Here is a 13,371-nt window from a genome sequence, read left to right on the forward strand (position 1 = left end):
TTTACCTAAGCAAGTTTTACAGTCATGATAATCAACTTACACAGCTTAAATTAATATATAATATTATATTGTATCAACAATAGGTTCGAGAAAGCCCATAAGTACAATCTCTAAGCCAAGAAGCTTACCACAAATATAAATACAACTTGATAACAACCTCATGCATCACAACATAATTAAAACCAATCCTGGCAGTCCTTCATGCTGGTTGGGGGAAAGTATGACTCAAAGAAGGCAGAGTACCGTTATGATGCAGACGAGGAGTTTTTTTTTTATTATTATTATTTTTCTACCACAAACGTGGCCACATATTTACAATGCTAACCAGCATATATACATTTTCTTCTGTCCTCCATAGACAGGGTTAGAGATCAGTTAAACAAATAGTTCAGGGATTTATTGAACAATCAACCACAGAAGGTGATTAGGTACTTTTAAAATGCTAAGCTAACCTACATACGTAAATACATAGATACACAGATTTACGTATGCCCTACATAAAGTGTTCGAAGTGTCATTAATGTGCATTTACAAAGGTGAAATGCAATTCTGATCAGCTTCCATATGTACTTTATACACATACATATACATACACACACATATATACGTACATATACATATATACATGCATATATACACACACATGCATTCACATACATTTGTCTCTTTTACTCTGACAGGGTGAGATAGCTGACAGAAACTCGTGTGCAATAACGAGGAGTCACAATAACGTGGCTGAAATATGTTGACCAAACCACACACTAGAAAGTGAAGGGACGACGACGTTTCGGTCCGTCCTGGACCATTCTCAAGTCGACAATCGTCTTGAGAATGGTCCAGGACGGACCGAAACGGGTTCTTTTCCAGGGTAGGACGAGATAAATGGAAACCGTTCGCCTCTGTAAACCAAATAGAAATTTAGAGACGTATTCGTAGAAAGATTGGCGGATAATATTGTCTGTAAAATAGCGCTTTATCGCCGAACTATTGTTAGTACCTGGCTGATAAATGCGAGGTTTTACCTGAATTTACCTGAGCCACAAACACTTTAGTGGCTTGACGATGACAGGAAGCCGGCGGCTTGTCAAAGGTCCCCCACATTTGTCCTGTTGATTATATATTTCATCGCAATAAATGTTGTGAGGGGGTAGAATATGTTGATCCATAATTTTCCGGTGAGATATGTTTATATTTGAATAGCCGCTGCGTATAGGAATTTCTTAAGTACTGTTTTCTTTGTGAATTATTTAGCTGACCTCCTTCCATGTCATTACCGGTACGATTTTGTCTAGATGAGTAACACGCAAGATTGTGGTCTTCAGCTCTTGTGTGAAGTGTCTCCCGCGTGCCAGGAATGTTGTAAACGCTGCTTTTGTCATAGTGGTTGTGTGGTTGGTTGTGTCCATCTGCGGAGCCTTTTTGAGGTCAGGAATGTTGCATGTGTGCGCCGTTTTTCATGAGTGCCTGGGTTAGACCAATTGATCTGTCGGTGTCATTGTGAGGACTCAGGCTGTTAAGGATCTATTGAGCTTTTAGTTAGCATGATTCCTTTATGTAGTGATTGCCATTTTTAGAGTGTGGAGAACATATTAATAATGTGGAAAAATTATTAGTCACTGCAGCATATGCCCTCAGGAAAACCCGGAATGTACTCCTCATGTTTTGTGAGCAGCAATGAATGAGGTCATCCTTGTTTGTCAATTTCTAGTAGGCTGAATTTAGGCTAGTTTTCCTGATGTGATTAACATGGCATCTGGGAGAGAGATGGAGTCAATAGCCTTATTGTTCTACGCTTGTGAACAGTATGGATGATTCAACCGTGTTCAAGCTATTCAATAAGCACAGAAGGCCGTAACGTGAGGTTGCTATGGCGAGGACGTCGGCCAAATAAACAGATGATGGTCGGTCATGAATGCGGCTCACCGTAGCCCGTGCTACTTGGAACTTTTTGTTCCAAGTAGCGAGTCTTATACAACAACAGATCATGAATGGTTCTGCTTCCTAGAGGGCTTCGTACAGGTGTTTGATATTGTCGCCTAATTGAAACATTCCTTGCTTATTGTATTTGCTATACCAATCTGGTATCCCGATAGCGGGATACGTTGATAGGATAGCCAGAAAGGTTATTAAGTGCTCTATATTGGTCTGACGTTCTCTCCTCCCCTTCCCCGGCCGAGATTCCACCCATTGCAATTTCCTAAATAAACAAAGGAATCAGATGAAAGGAAACATGCCTAAACGTCTCTCTCCTGCAGCGGGAATCGAATCCGAGTCCTTCCGGTTGTAAATTGAGTGCCTAGACCACTGTGCTTCAGCACCAATTTGTCAGCAGATTGCCTTCCTTGTCGATAAGTGCTGAAGTGTTTGCTAGGGCGTTAACATGAGTGCTCTCGGGGACTTCTTTACGTTATTAATGGCTATGTTGGTCCATGTGGTAGTGGTAAGACACGCACAGGAGACCCCGCCTGTCTGGAGCTGCTGGGGAAGGTGACGTAGTGTCTGCCTAATAGTGGTTGTCAGGGTGGTGGGTTTAGGTTATTTACTAATTGAATGAAAAACTTCATGCCGGTCGGCCGAGCGGACAGCATACTGCACTTGTGATCCTGTGGTCCCGGATTCGATCCCGGACGCCGGCGAGAAACAATGGCTAGAGTTTCTTTCACCCTATGCCCCTGTTACCTAGCAGTAAAATAGGTACCTGAGTGTTAGTCAGCTGTCAAGGGCTGCTTCCTGGGGGTGGAGGCCTGGTCGAGGACCGGCCCGCGGGGACACTAAAAGCCCCTAAATCATTTCAAGATAACCTCAAGATGATAGGTTGTACATTTATATTGACTAAGTTTACAATAAATCTATTGTTATTTACATTAGAGAAATTCATAATAACAGCTTAAAACGTAATTATATATTGTATAATTGTAATATTTTTTATAAACTATAATCTAGTGCCCCTTTGAACATCGCATTTTGACGCATACTCGACCAAATGCCAAAAATTGTCGTATTAGAAAATGGTAGCGGCTCGCGAAATTGACAGTGTCCCGTTTTCTGTTTTGGGTCCTCTGATAGGTTAGAATAAGGGACTTTATTACGACAGTTTCCTAACGTTGTGAAACCTCAGAAGGACGGGCTGGATAAGTAGCCTTAATTTATCGGATTGGGTTTCGTTTACCTGTGATATCATATAACCTGTCCTGTTAGCTTAACCTGTTGCCGTAACTTAACCTGTTGCCGTAACTTAACCTACCCTGTTACGTTAACTTGTCGTAACGTAAACACATAACGTACTTTCATTGTTCCCCTAATATTATATATTTTGAAAAGGGAAGAGAGGCTAAGCAAGGGGAAGGGGGGGGGGGGGGTTAGCCGTCAATACCCTCGTTGTTACGGCGTCAATACCACCGTTATTACGGCGTCAATACCCTCGTTGTTACGGCGTCAATACCATCGTTGTTACAGCGTCAATAACCTCATTGTTACGGTGTCAATACCCTCGTTGTTACGGCGTCAATACCCTCGTTGTTACGGCGTCAATACCCTCGTTGTTACGGCGTCAATACCATCGTTGTTACAGCGTCAATAACCTCATTGTTACGGTGTCAATACCCTCGTTGTTACGGCGTCAATACCATCGTTGTTACAGCGTCAATAACCTCATTGTTACGGTGTCAATACCCTCGTTGTTACGGCGTCAATACCATCGTTGTTACAGCGTCAATAACCTCATTGTTACGGTGTCAATACCCTCGTTGTTACGGCGTCAATACCCTCGTTGTTACGGCGTCAATACCCTCGTTGTTACGGCGTCAATACCCTCGTTGTTACGGCGTCAATACCCTCGTTGTTACGGCGTCAATACCATCGTTGTTACAGCGTCAATAACCTCATTGTTACGGCGTCAATACTCTCGTTGTTACGGCGTCAATACCATCGTTGTTACGGCGTCAATACCCTCGTCGTTACGGCGTCAATACCCTCGTTGTTACGGCGTCAATACCATCGTTGTTACGGCGTCAATACCATCGTTGTTACGGCGTCAATACCCTCGTTGTTACGGCGTCAATACCATCGTTGTTACGGCGTCAATACCCTCGTTGTTACGGCGTCAATACCATCGTTGTTACAGCGTCAATACCCTCGTTGTTACGGCGTCAATACCCTCGTTGTTACGGCGTCAATACCCTCGTTGTTACGGCGTCAATACCATCGTTGTTACAGCGTCAATACCCTCGTTGTTACGGCGTCAATACCCTCGTTGTTACGGCGTCAATACCCTCGTTGTTACGGCGTCAATACCATCGTTGTTACGGCGTCAATACCCTCGTTGTTACGGCGTCAATACCATCGTTGTTACAGCGTCAATAACCTCATTGTTACGGTGTCAATACCCTCGTTGTTACGGCGTCAATACCATCGTTGTTACGGCGTCAATACCCTCGTTGTTACGGTGTCAATACCCTCGTTGTTACGGAATCAATAACCTTGATGTTACGTCGTTAATAACCTTGATGTTACGTCGTTAATAACCTCGATGTTACGGCATACATAACCTCTTTGTTACGACATCAATACCCTCGTTGTTACGATGTCAATAATCTAGATGTTAAGACGTCAATAACCTCGTTATGGTGCTAAATGAATGTTAAGCACATAGGTATATATGTATGTGTATATGCCTGCATGTATACTCGAGTACACGTTCACAAGAACACATATACATAGGGTGAATGTGATTCACATGTGAGAGCGTGAAGAACACCTGTATAAGAGTGCAGGTGTTCGCGTGAAACCAACAAGTGCGAGGTGGGGGGGGGGACACTTGTCGACAGCTTTCACTTATTGATGCCTACCAAATAACAGACAAATTTATATATACATACACACTGCAGGGTTAGTATGATTTGCTATTTAATGCAAAGGGGAAGGGGAAGGAGGGGGGGGGGGGTAGGCATGGTACTCGACCCCGCCTATGATAATCACCAGACCAGTTATCCTGCAAAGTTTGGTGAGGCTAGACCCTAGCCGCCAACATGGGAACTGTTAAACAGATGGACATACTCTTGTATAGTTATAACTGACTATATATAGTTAACTGTCGAAGTGTTGATTATATATATATATATATATATATATATATATATATATATATATATATATATATATATATATATATCGTACCTAGTAGCCAGAACGCACTTCTCAGCCTACTATGCAAGGCCCAATTTGCCTAATAAGCCAAGTTTTCATGAATGAATGGTTTTTCGTCTACCTAACCTACCTAACCTAACCATAGGTTAGGTTAGGTAGGGTTGGTTAGGTTCGGTCATATATCTACGTTAATTTTACCTCCAATAAAAAAAAATTGACCTCATACATAATGAAATGGGTAGCTTTATCATGGCATAAGAAAAAAATTAGAAAAAATATATACGAAGTCAAATTCACTTCGAATATCTATATATATATATATATATATATATATATATATATATATATATATATATATATATATATATATATATATATATATTATGGTATATATATTATGGTAATATATATATATATTATATATTAGGTTAGGTAGACGAAAAACCATTCATTCATGAAAACTTGGCTTATTAGGCAAATTGAGCCTTGCATAGTAGGCTGAGAAGTGCGTTCTGGCTACTAGGTACGACATATATATATATATATATATATATATATATATATATATATATATATATATATATATATATGTCGTACCTAGTAGCCAGAACGCACTTCTCAGCCTACTATGCAAGGCCTGATTTGCCTAATAAGCCAAGTTTTCCTGAATTAATATATTTTCTCAATTTTTTTTCTTATGAAATGATAAAGCTACCCATTTCATTATGTATGAGGTCAATTTTTTTTTATTGGAGTTAAAATTAACGTAGATATATGACCTAACCTAACCAACCCTACCTAACCTAACCTAACCTATCTCTATAGGTTAGGTTGGGTTAGGTAGCCGAAAAAGTTAGGTTAGGTTAGGTTAGGTAGGTTAGATAGTGGAAAAACAATTAATTCATGAAAACTTGGCTTATTAGGCAAATTGGGCCTTGCATAGTAGGCTGAGAAGTGCGTTCTGGCTACTAGGTACGACATATATATATATATATATATATATATATATATATATATATATATATATATATATATATATATATATATATATATATATATATATATTCGAAGTGAATTTGACTTCGTCTCAGGTCTATTAATTTAAATTGTGTTGCAGTTCTCGCTAAAATACTGTCATATAGATGGAAGTAAAGAAGTTACAGAGAATTAGTCAATATCACAGAGAATAATAATAATAATGTATTCGCAAGAAGGTACAATGGTTTAGTTATATTCCACAAGACTGGTATATTTGACTTGCTAAGTTGCATCCTTGCAAGTTTGTTATATTAAGGCCACACGTGGCACTGTAGCTTAATACATTACCAACCTGCACATATAGTTTCATCCCAGACAAAAATCAAAACTAAGGAACAAAGATGTATTGTTTTATTCTTGGTGCCCCATCCAGCCACTAGCCAGACCCAGCGGTGATTAACGTGACTGTGCAAAGACGTCTTCCATCGTGTCGACCCATCCAGCCACTAGTCAGACCTTGCAGTGGTTAGCCTGACCCCATAAGTCTAGATGGCGACCCATCTAAGCACTAGCTAGACCCAGCAATGGTGAGTGTAAGAGTGCGAGGTACTCAGGCCACCCTGCACAGGATGCACAGCAGACAACATGCACAGCACCTGGCGCCCCAGTACTTCGATCGGTGCACTAGAGGTTTAGAGTACAATGAGTGAGTGAGGGCGCAGAAATATCATCCCGTCTGGTTACTGGTCACATGACTCCCAACGTTTGTAATTCCCTGCCGTTCTTGTTGTTTTGATAACTGCTGAATGAAAAGTATTATTATAGACACCGAAATGTCTATAGGAAATATCACGTCTATTTTTGTTTTAATTAATTTAGTACATTAAAAATAATAAGAAAAAATAACTAAACACTATAAGCAATCAGAAAGTATATTTTAGCTCAATGCAACAATATAAAATAAGACGAACGCCAGCAAATAATTATTTACGCTTGCGTAGGCGTGCTTCAGTTGCCAACGATGCTGTGTATTCCTGCGAAATAGCGAATTGACATCATCAATCGTAGTATAGATTATATAGACCAGAGCGTATGAAACTTGATGGTTAGGGGGATAATAGAGCATAGTTTCATTTAGAGTTTTGGGGTATAAAGTGGGTGTTGGCAGTTGAGGTGTGTGGCGTCGGGTCCCAGGGTTGGGATCCTGGCTGGCAGTCCCCTTCCATTCACGGTGTTGGCCGCACGCATCTTCAGCAACAGTTGGTCTTGACTTCACACACACACACTCACGTTCGCACAGTGTCTTCTCCTGCACCTGTGGTGGTGGCTGCAGGTGAGTGTTCCTGTAGGTGTGTTGTTAAGGGGGCATGACGAGGGCTTGTGCTGCTGCGGCTACAGGGCCTCCTGCTGTCTGGGACCCGGTGCCCTGGGACGGGAAGGTAGCAGGGGGTGTGTATACTTTTTTTTTCTTTAACCTTTCAAAACGCCGGTTTTAAATAAGTTGAACCAAGAAACGTACACAAATTAAGCTAAACGCAATTGAATCTCTTCAGTCATGGTTAATACAGACACTAGGTTGGCAGTACTACCTTGTCAATATTATTCGCTTGATATTTTTAGTCGTGAGAAGAGAGTGTGTGTGGGGTGAAGATGGACCCCATAGGCGATGGGGCCCCCTGAAGCAGATTTTAGCACCAGCACCTGCGTCAGGCTGCCACGCCCTCCTGGTGTAGGCGCAGGTGGTGTCTGCCTCGCCTCTCGCGCGCACACCTCAACTTACGCAATGCGTATGGCGCTAACCACAGTATATATATATTCACACACCATGATATATATTTGCATATACGTATGTCCGATGCATACACACCAGTTTTGCGTATTAAGTGCGGCAGACGACTCGAGACACGTCGACAAAAAGTACCCAAAAAATCAATCCTGCAGCAGGTGGTAGTTCTGGTACAGGAGCGCTGCTTCCTGTGGTTCGATATTTTACACTAGAGACCCTTTTGAGACGATCTATTAACTTGGAGCACAAGGGTAGGTGAACAGTTCCACTAAAAGAAATAAATATAATGCGATTAGAACTCAAAAACCCATTTGTCTATTCACTATGACCCCCATTTATTTTGTATTATAGTTTTTATCTTTGCAATACTCAATATACGTAATAAATGAAACTCCATATTTAAAATAAATGTATAAAATATCAAAACGGCATATGTATATACAGTATGTGGTATTTATAACTATAATAGCCAGCTTGTCGCCGTTGGTGGTGTTTCCCCAGGCATGGGGCAATTAATTCCGGGATAATTAGTTTGGGATGTATGGACGTAAGTTTACCCGAGTTTACCTGAGGGTCCTTATATCTCTAGTAGCCTCGACGAGGACAGGAAGCCGGCGGGTTAGCAGATGTCCTCTTATTTCTCTTGATTATGTTATCGAGCTGGGTTTTTACAAATTCAGCAGTTTTCGTATTTACGGCATCGCCGGGTAGGCGGTTCCATTGGTTTATAACCCTATGAGTGAAAAAAGCATCTGTTGTATACTCGAGCTAGATCATTCTCACCTAATCTAACCTAGTGGATTAGAAATGTTGGGAATTAGGCGCTATTAGTGTGCTAGACGTCATAGCGTATTTGCGTACCTGTCAGCTGGTGTGACAGTGGATGGCGCCGGCGCCGCCTCATACAAGTGTAGGGTAATTAAGAATGAATAATAAGCTTATGCCATTTATTTAATTGGTTGCCATCACCTGAAACGTGTTTTGTATATTTGTAAATGTGAAGTAAATTTGGCGTAATTCTACATTTTTACTTTATTTTATGAATTAATGTTCTGTCCATTAATGTACTCTGACTTGTAGTTTTGCAGGTAGAAAATTAGTTCACGTTTCGTTATTCTTCATATAGAAAAAATCTGTATATGAATTACAGAAGAGAACTGACATATTATCAGTAAAGTAGCTGATATATTTATATTTAATTATGCTCTTTATATCTTAATTGGGGTTATCTGTTAATGAGTTTTGTTTACTTTGTAATACTTCATTGTTTGTTTAGGAAATTAGATAAGGAAATCCATTTTGCCTAGAAACTGTTACATTTCAACTTTCTAAACCTAATAATTAAAAAAACTAACTTCAAAGTAGGCCTACTCATGGTTTTACTATTACAGTACTGTACATGTACATACTGTAGCTATGTTTGTATTTTTTTTATTTGATATTAAATACTGTATAGGCAATTGATGTATTTTATACAATTTTCCGTTATAAAAGGCACATACACTTGTGTGAATCCAAATTGTTACTACTGTATATACCTATTATTGCTCTCATTTTTATTCACAATTGACTGTTTTACCAAGTTTAATTTCACTGCAGATTCAGTATTTAACTTTCAGACTTGCTCAAAATGCTGTACATGTTAGTGGCTTTGCAGGAATGTACCACTTAATCACCAGTGTACTTTTACAACCATTGTACCTTCTTGTGTATAAAAAGGAAATAAAATCCAGGCCCAAAGTAAATCAACATCCAGGCCCACATATTGACTAGCATACATTAATTTGAGATTACAACTTATTCAATAAGGTGAAAATTTAATTGTATAGTATTTGAAGTGTACAGTATATGAATGTCTTAGCATAGCTTAATACAGTTTTCAACATCTTAACATATATTGCAAGTACTGTACATCAAAATTAGGCATAGACTAGCTTTGAAGCTTGATAATACTGTATACTATATAGTTAAGTCTATATGTGTATGTGTATATATATATATATATATATATATATATATATATATATATAATAGGTTGTGAGGGTACCACCTCTGGTGCCAATGTGGGGACCCATAGCCTCGGAGAAGAAAATAAAAAGTATTCAGAGAAGACCTTGTAGTTTCTCACTGAACACTAATATTATCTTCTACACCCCCATTCTTTTGTATGTACACTTTTATATTTGTTTTATTTGAACTTTGTTACAAAAAAAAGAGTTACATATAGTGTGCAAAGATGGTTATCATAAGTTGTTGAGTTCCTCCAGCTCCTCAGATGGCGGGCAGGATCCCTAAATGCAGTGTGCATTTCCCCTCTGTATCGCCACGCTGAGGTGCTGGAAAAGAAAGCTGGCAGCTCTAGGGTCCCTTGTTGTTTCAATGAGCTTAGAACCCAGTTCCTTCAAAAAACTGGTAGCACTTTTACCCCAGGCGCTGAGTGTCTCAGAAGCAATGGGGACAAAATTGTAGTGGTGATCCAGTTCTCTGTACTTACGGGATTTGGCAGCTTCCCTGTGGGTGGCAGCGCCACCTGGTTGTGCAACACTGAGGTCAATGTAGGTGTTAGCCAGGGTTGATACGCACGTGTAGTCCCACACCAACTGCTTGCCGTTCTTCCAGGAGTTCACTGTGATACCATCTGGGCAACCAATAAGAGCATCAGAGTTAAGAGACGTTAGGTAACGGGGCTCTCTTTCAGCTGGGCATCCAGCTGTGGTGAGGCTCCTCTTGATGATGTCGTTAACTTCACTGTGCCTCGAGTGTCATCCCCCTGTGCTTTGGCAGAGTAGGTCATGGTGGCCGTACCTGTCGGCCACCACCTCGCCGCAAATACACCTATATCTGGTGTGGATTGGGGCAGCAAGGCGGAGGGCCACAGCCCTCCGCCTATATATATATATATACTGTATATATATACTGTATATATATGTATATATATATATATATATATATATGTATATATATATATATATATGTATATGTATATGTATATATATATATATATGTATATGTATATGTATATATATATATATATATGTATATGTATATGTATATATATATATATATATATGTATATGTATATGTATATATATATATATATATATATATATATATATGTATATATATATGTATATATATGTATATATATATATATATATATATATGTATATATATATGTATATATATGTATATATATATATATATATATATATATATATATATATATATATATATATATATATATATATATATATATATATATATATATATATATATATATAATAAAAAAACATGAAAAATAGAATCTGCAGAAGGCATGTTAGGCCATGTGAGGCATCTCTTCCTTATATCCATCCGATTCCACTTTTATTCTATATGGTACTATTACTTAACTAACCTTCAGTATTTGCTTTTTATATATTTTTTGTATTTTCTACCTTGGATGTGGCCATACATTTGCAATGCATTTGCATAAAATGTTCAAGTGATTTTGCTTCTATAATGTTACTTGGTAACTTGTTCCACAGAGCTGAAATTTAATTTTTCAATGATAATAATAATTTATTGTATTATCAAGGAACAGGCAGCCAGTACTATATATACATACAGTACCTGGTAGGCTTATATCGAGGTCCCCCCAGGGTCACATTACTGTCCCTCAAGGATGGAACCCTTGAGGATGGTCAGTGTAGTCAGTAAGACTAACATTGAAAAAATGTATAGTATGTTAATTTATATTTGTACTGTATGGTACAGATAAATTGAGGACAGTTTAATTTAATCATAGTATTTTGCAGCCTCTGTGTTTTATTACAGTATTTATAAATTCCATTGCATAACTGTAAATTTTGTTAGAAATGGTGCTCAATTTTTAGTTTTCATTTGATTTTAAGTATGATATATTTCGGTTTGTGAAAGTGATGCATTCCTTGTGTAAATTAAAACTAAAGTTGAGGTTAAGTTATATGGTTAAAGTATGGCTTTTGAGTAAGTTTAAGGCTTCTGAGCAATTCGGTTGCTCCCTTAAGGAAGGTCCTACTGATTCCACTAACAGAATTATGCCGAGTTGGGGCAGGTTGACATTTCACCCAGGTGCAGTAGTAATCTTTCAAACTTTCCTTTTGGATCATGCCTTAAGGAAAATGGAGAATAGTCAATACAGACAGTAATTGTCTCCAAAAGGCTCATTCATCTACTATACACTCAACCCTTTTAAACAACCCTTCAGGGACTGCTCGTATCAGCGTGTCCTAACCTAAATCGGTCTTCCCAGAAGACATGGTTGGGGTAGGCTAGTTGCCAATTGGGCCAACTAGTAATTAGCAGAACACAACTCTTTGATGCCAAGTAGCGCCTGGATGGATTTTGTGTACAGTTGATGAAAGAGTTATGCCGAGGTCATTCAAGGCTGGATCAAGCATTATCCAGTGTCTTTACCTTGTCTCAGTATGATCCAAAAGGTGCATTTGAAGTCGCTATTGCTTCACGTTGACATGCTCTGGATGGGCATAGTCGTGTCACTGGGAACAGCAGGGCCTTGTCTAATAGAGCAGCAACCAAATACAATAGTTAACAAATAGTGCATTCTAGAGATGGCAAAGAGTGAAAGAATGCACTCCAATTTTTTTAATTAATATTTTTCTAATGTTCTATTATGTCAGGTGTGGCATGTACTAATGAATATTAGTGGATGTACTAATATGCCAATGTATATATACATACACAGGGTGCCTTGGTTACTATTAGTAACCAAGTACTGTAATTAGTTACTATTAGTAACCAAACTATGTAATATATATAATTAGCTACATAAAATCATTGTAGAAGTTACAATTCAAGCCTTGCCAATTCTCACATCAATCACTTCAGTATTCTTACTACTGTACTTGCCTATCGGTTATTACTTATCCTTTTAGTGTCGATGGGAAAATGAGGACAAGTATAAATATATTTATGCCCTATCTACTAGTCTTGTTCTACCTGTTATAATTTAACTATTCTGATGTTCAGATTCTTTATTGAATCTGGAGGCAGGTTCCACAACGTTTTTCAGTGTATGCCAGTTATTAATCACACTTACTGGTATGAGTACTGTGCAGTATTTCCTTAGCTTTTCGACTTAGTTGCATTTCCAGTTTCCACTTGTCCTCTTGACGTGTCTTCTCCGCCCGTGTTGTCTTGACGTGTCTTCTCCGCCCGTGTCCTCTTGCCATGCCTTCTCCGCCCGTGTCCTCTTGATGTGCCTTCTCCGCCCGTGTCCTCTTGATGTGCCTTCTCCGCCCGTGTCCTCTTGCCGTGCCTTCTCCGCCCGTGTCCTCTTGCCGTGCCTTCTCCGCCCGTGTCCTCTTGCCGTGCCTTCTCCGCCCGTGTCCTCTTGCCGTGCCTTCTCCGCCCGTGTCCTCTTGCCGTGCCTTCTCCGCCCGTGTCCTCTTGCCGTGCCTTCTCCGCCCGTGTCCTCTTGC

At 39.3% G+C, this 13,371-nt stretch overlaps 2 protein-coding genes and 1 long non-coding RNA gene across 4 annotated transcripts in view; all 3 read left to right on the forward strand.

Annotated features, from left to right (window-relative positions):
• Window positions 1-13,371, forward strand: part of LOC138363025 (uncharacterized) — a 439,332-nt gene that overhangs the window by 379,045 nt on the left and 46,916 nt on the right. The window lies entirely within an intron of this gene.
• The window catches only part of LOC123745994 (uncharacterized), a 153,173-nt gene that overhangs the window by 92,886 nt on the left and 46,916 nt on the right, over window positions 1-13,371 (forward strand). The window contains exon 1 of one of the 2 annotated variants that reach the window (XM_069321780.1): window positions 7,447-7,572. The exons of the other annotated variant lie outside the window; for it this stretch is intronic. Coding sequence (XP_069177881.1) covers window positions 7,491-7,572 — 82 coding nt within the window. The 5' untranslated portion in view covers window positions 7,447-7,490. Of the gene's footprint in view, window positions 1-7,446; window positions 7,573-13,371 lie in introns of those variants that run through there. 2 annotated transcript variants of the gene reach the window in all.
• The window catches only part of LOC138363024 (uncharacterized), a 49,231-nt gene that overhangs the window by 8,846 nt on the left and 27,014 nt on the right, over window positions 1-13,371 (forward strand). Inside the window, exon 5 of the mRNA XM_069321791.1 lies at window positions 6,557-7,456. Within this exon, the coding sequence (XP_069177892.1) occupies window positions 6,557-6,563 (7 nt within the window). The 3' untranslated portion in view covers window positions 6,564-7,456. The remainder of the gene's footprint in view (window positions 1-6,556; window positions 7,457-13,371) is intronic.

This window comes from Procambarus clarkii, chromosome 10 (genome assembly GCF_040958095.1).
Source record: "Procambarus clarkii isolate CNS0578487 chromosome 10, FALCON_Pclarkii_2.0, whole genome shotgun sequence".
Classification (NCBI taxonomy): domain Eukaryota; kingdom Metazoa; phylum Arthropoda; class Malacostraca; order Decapoda; family Cambaridae; genus Procambarus; species Procambarus clarkii.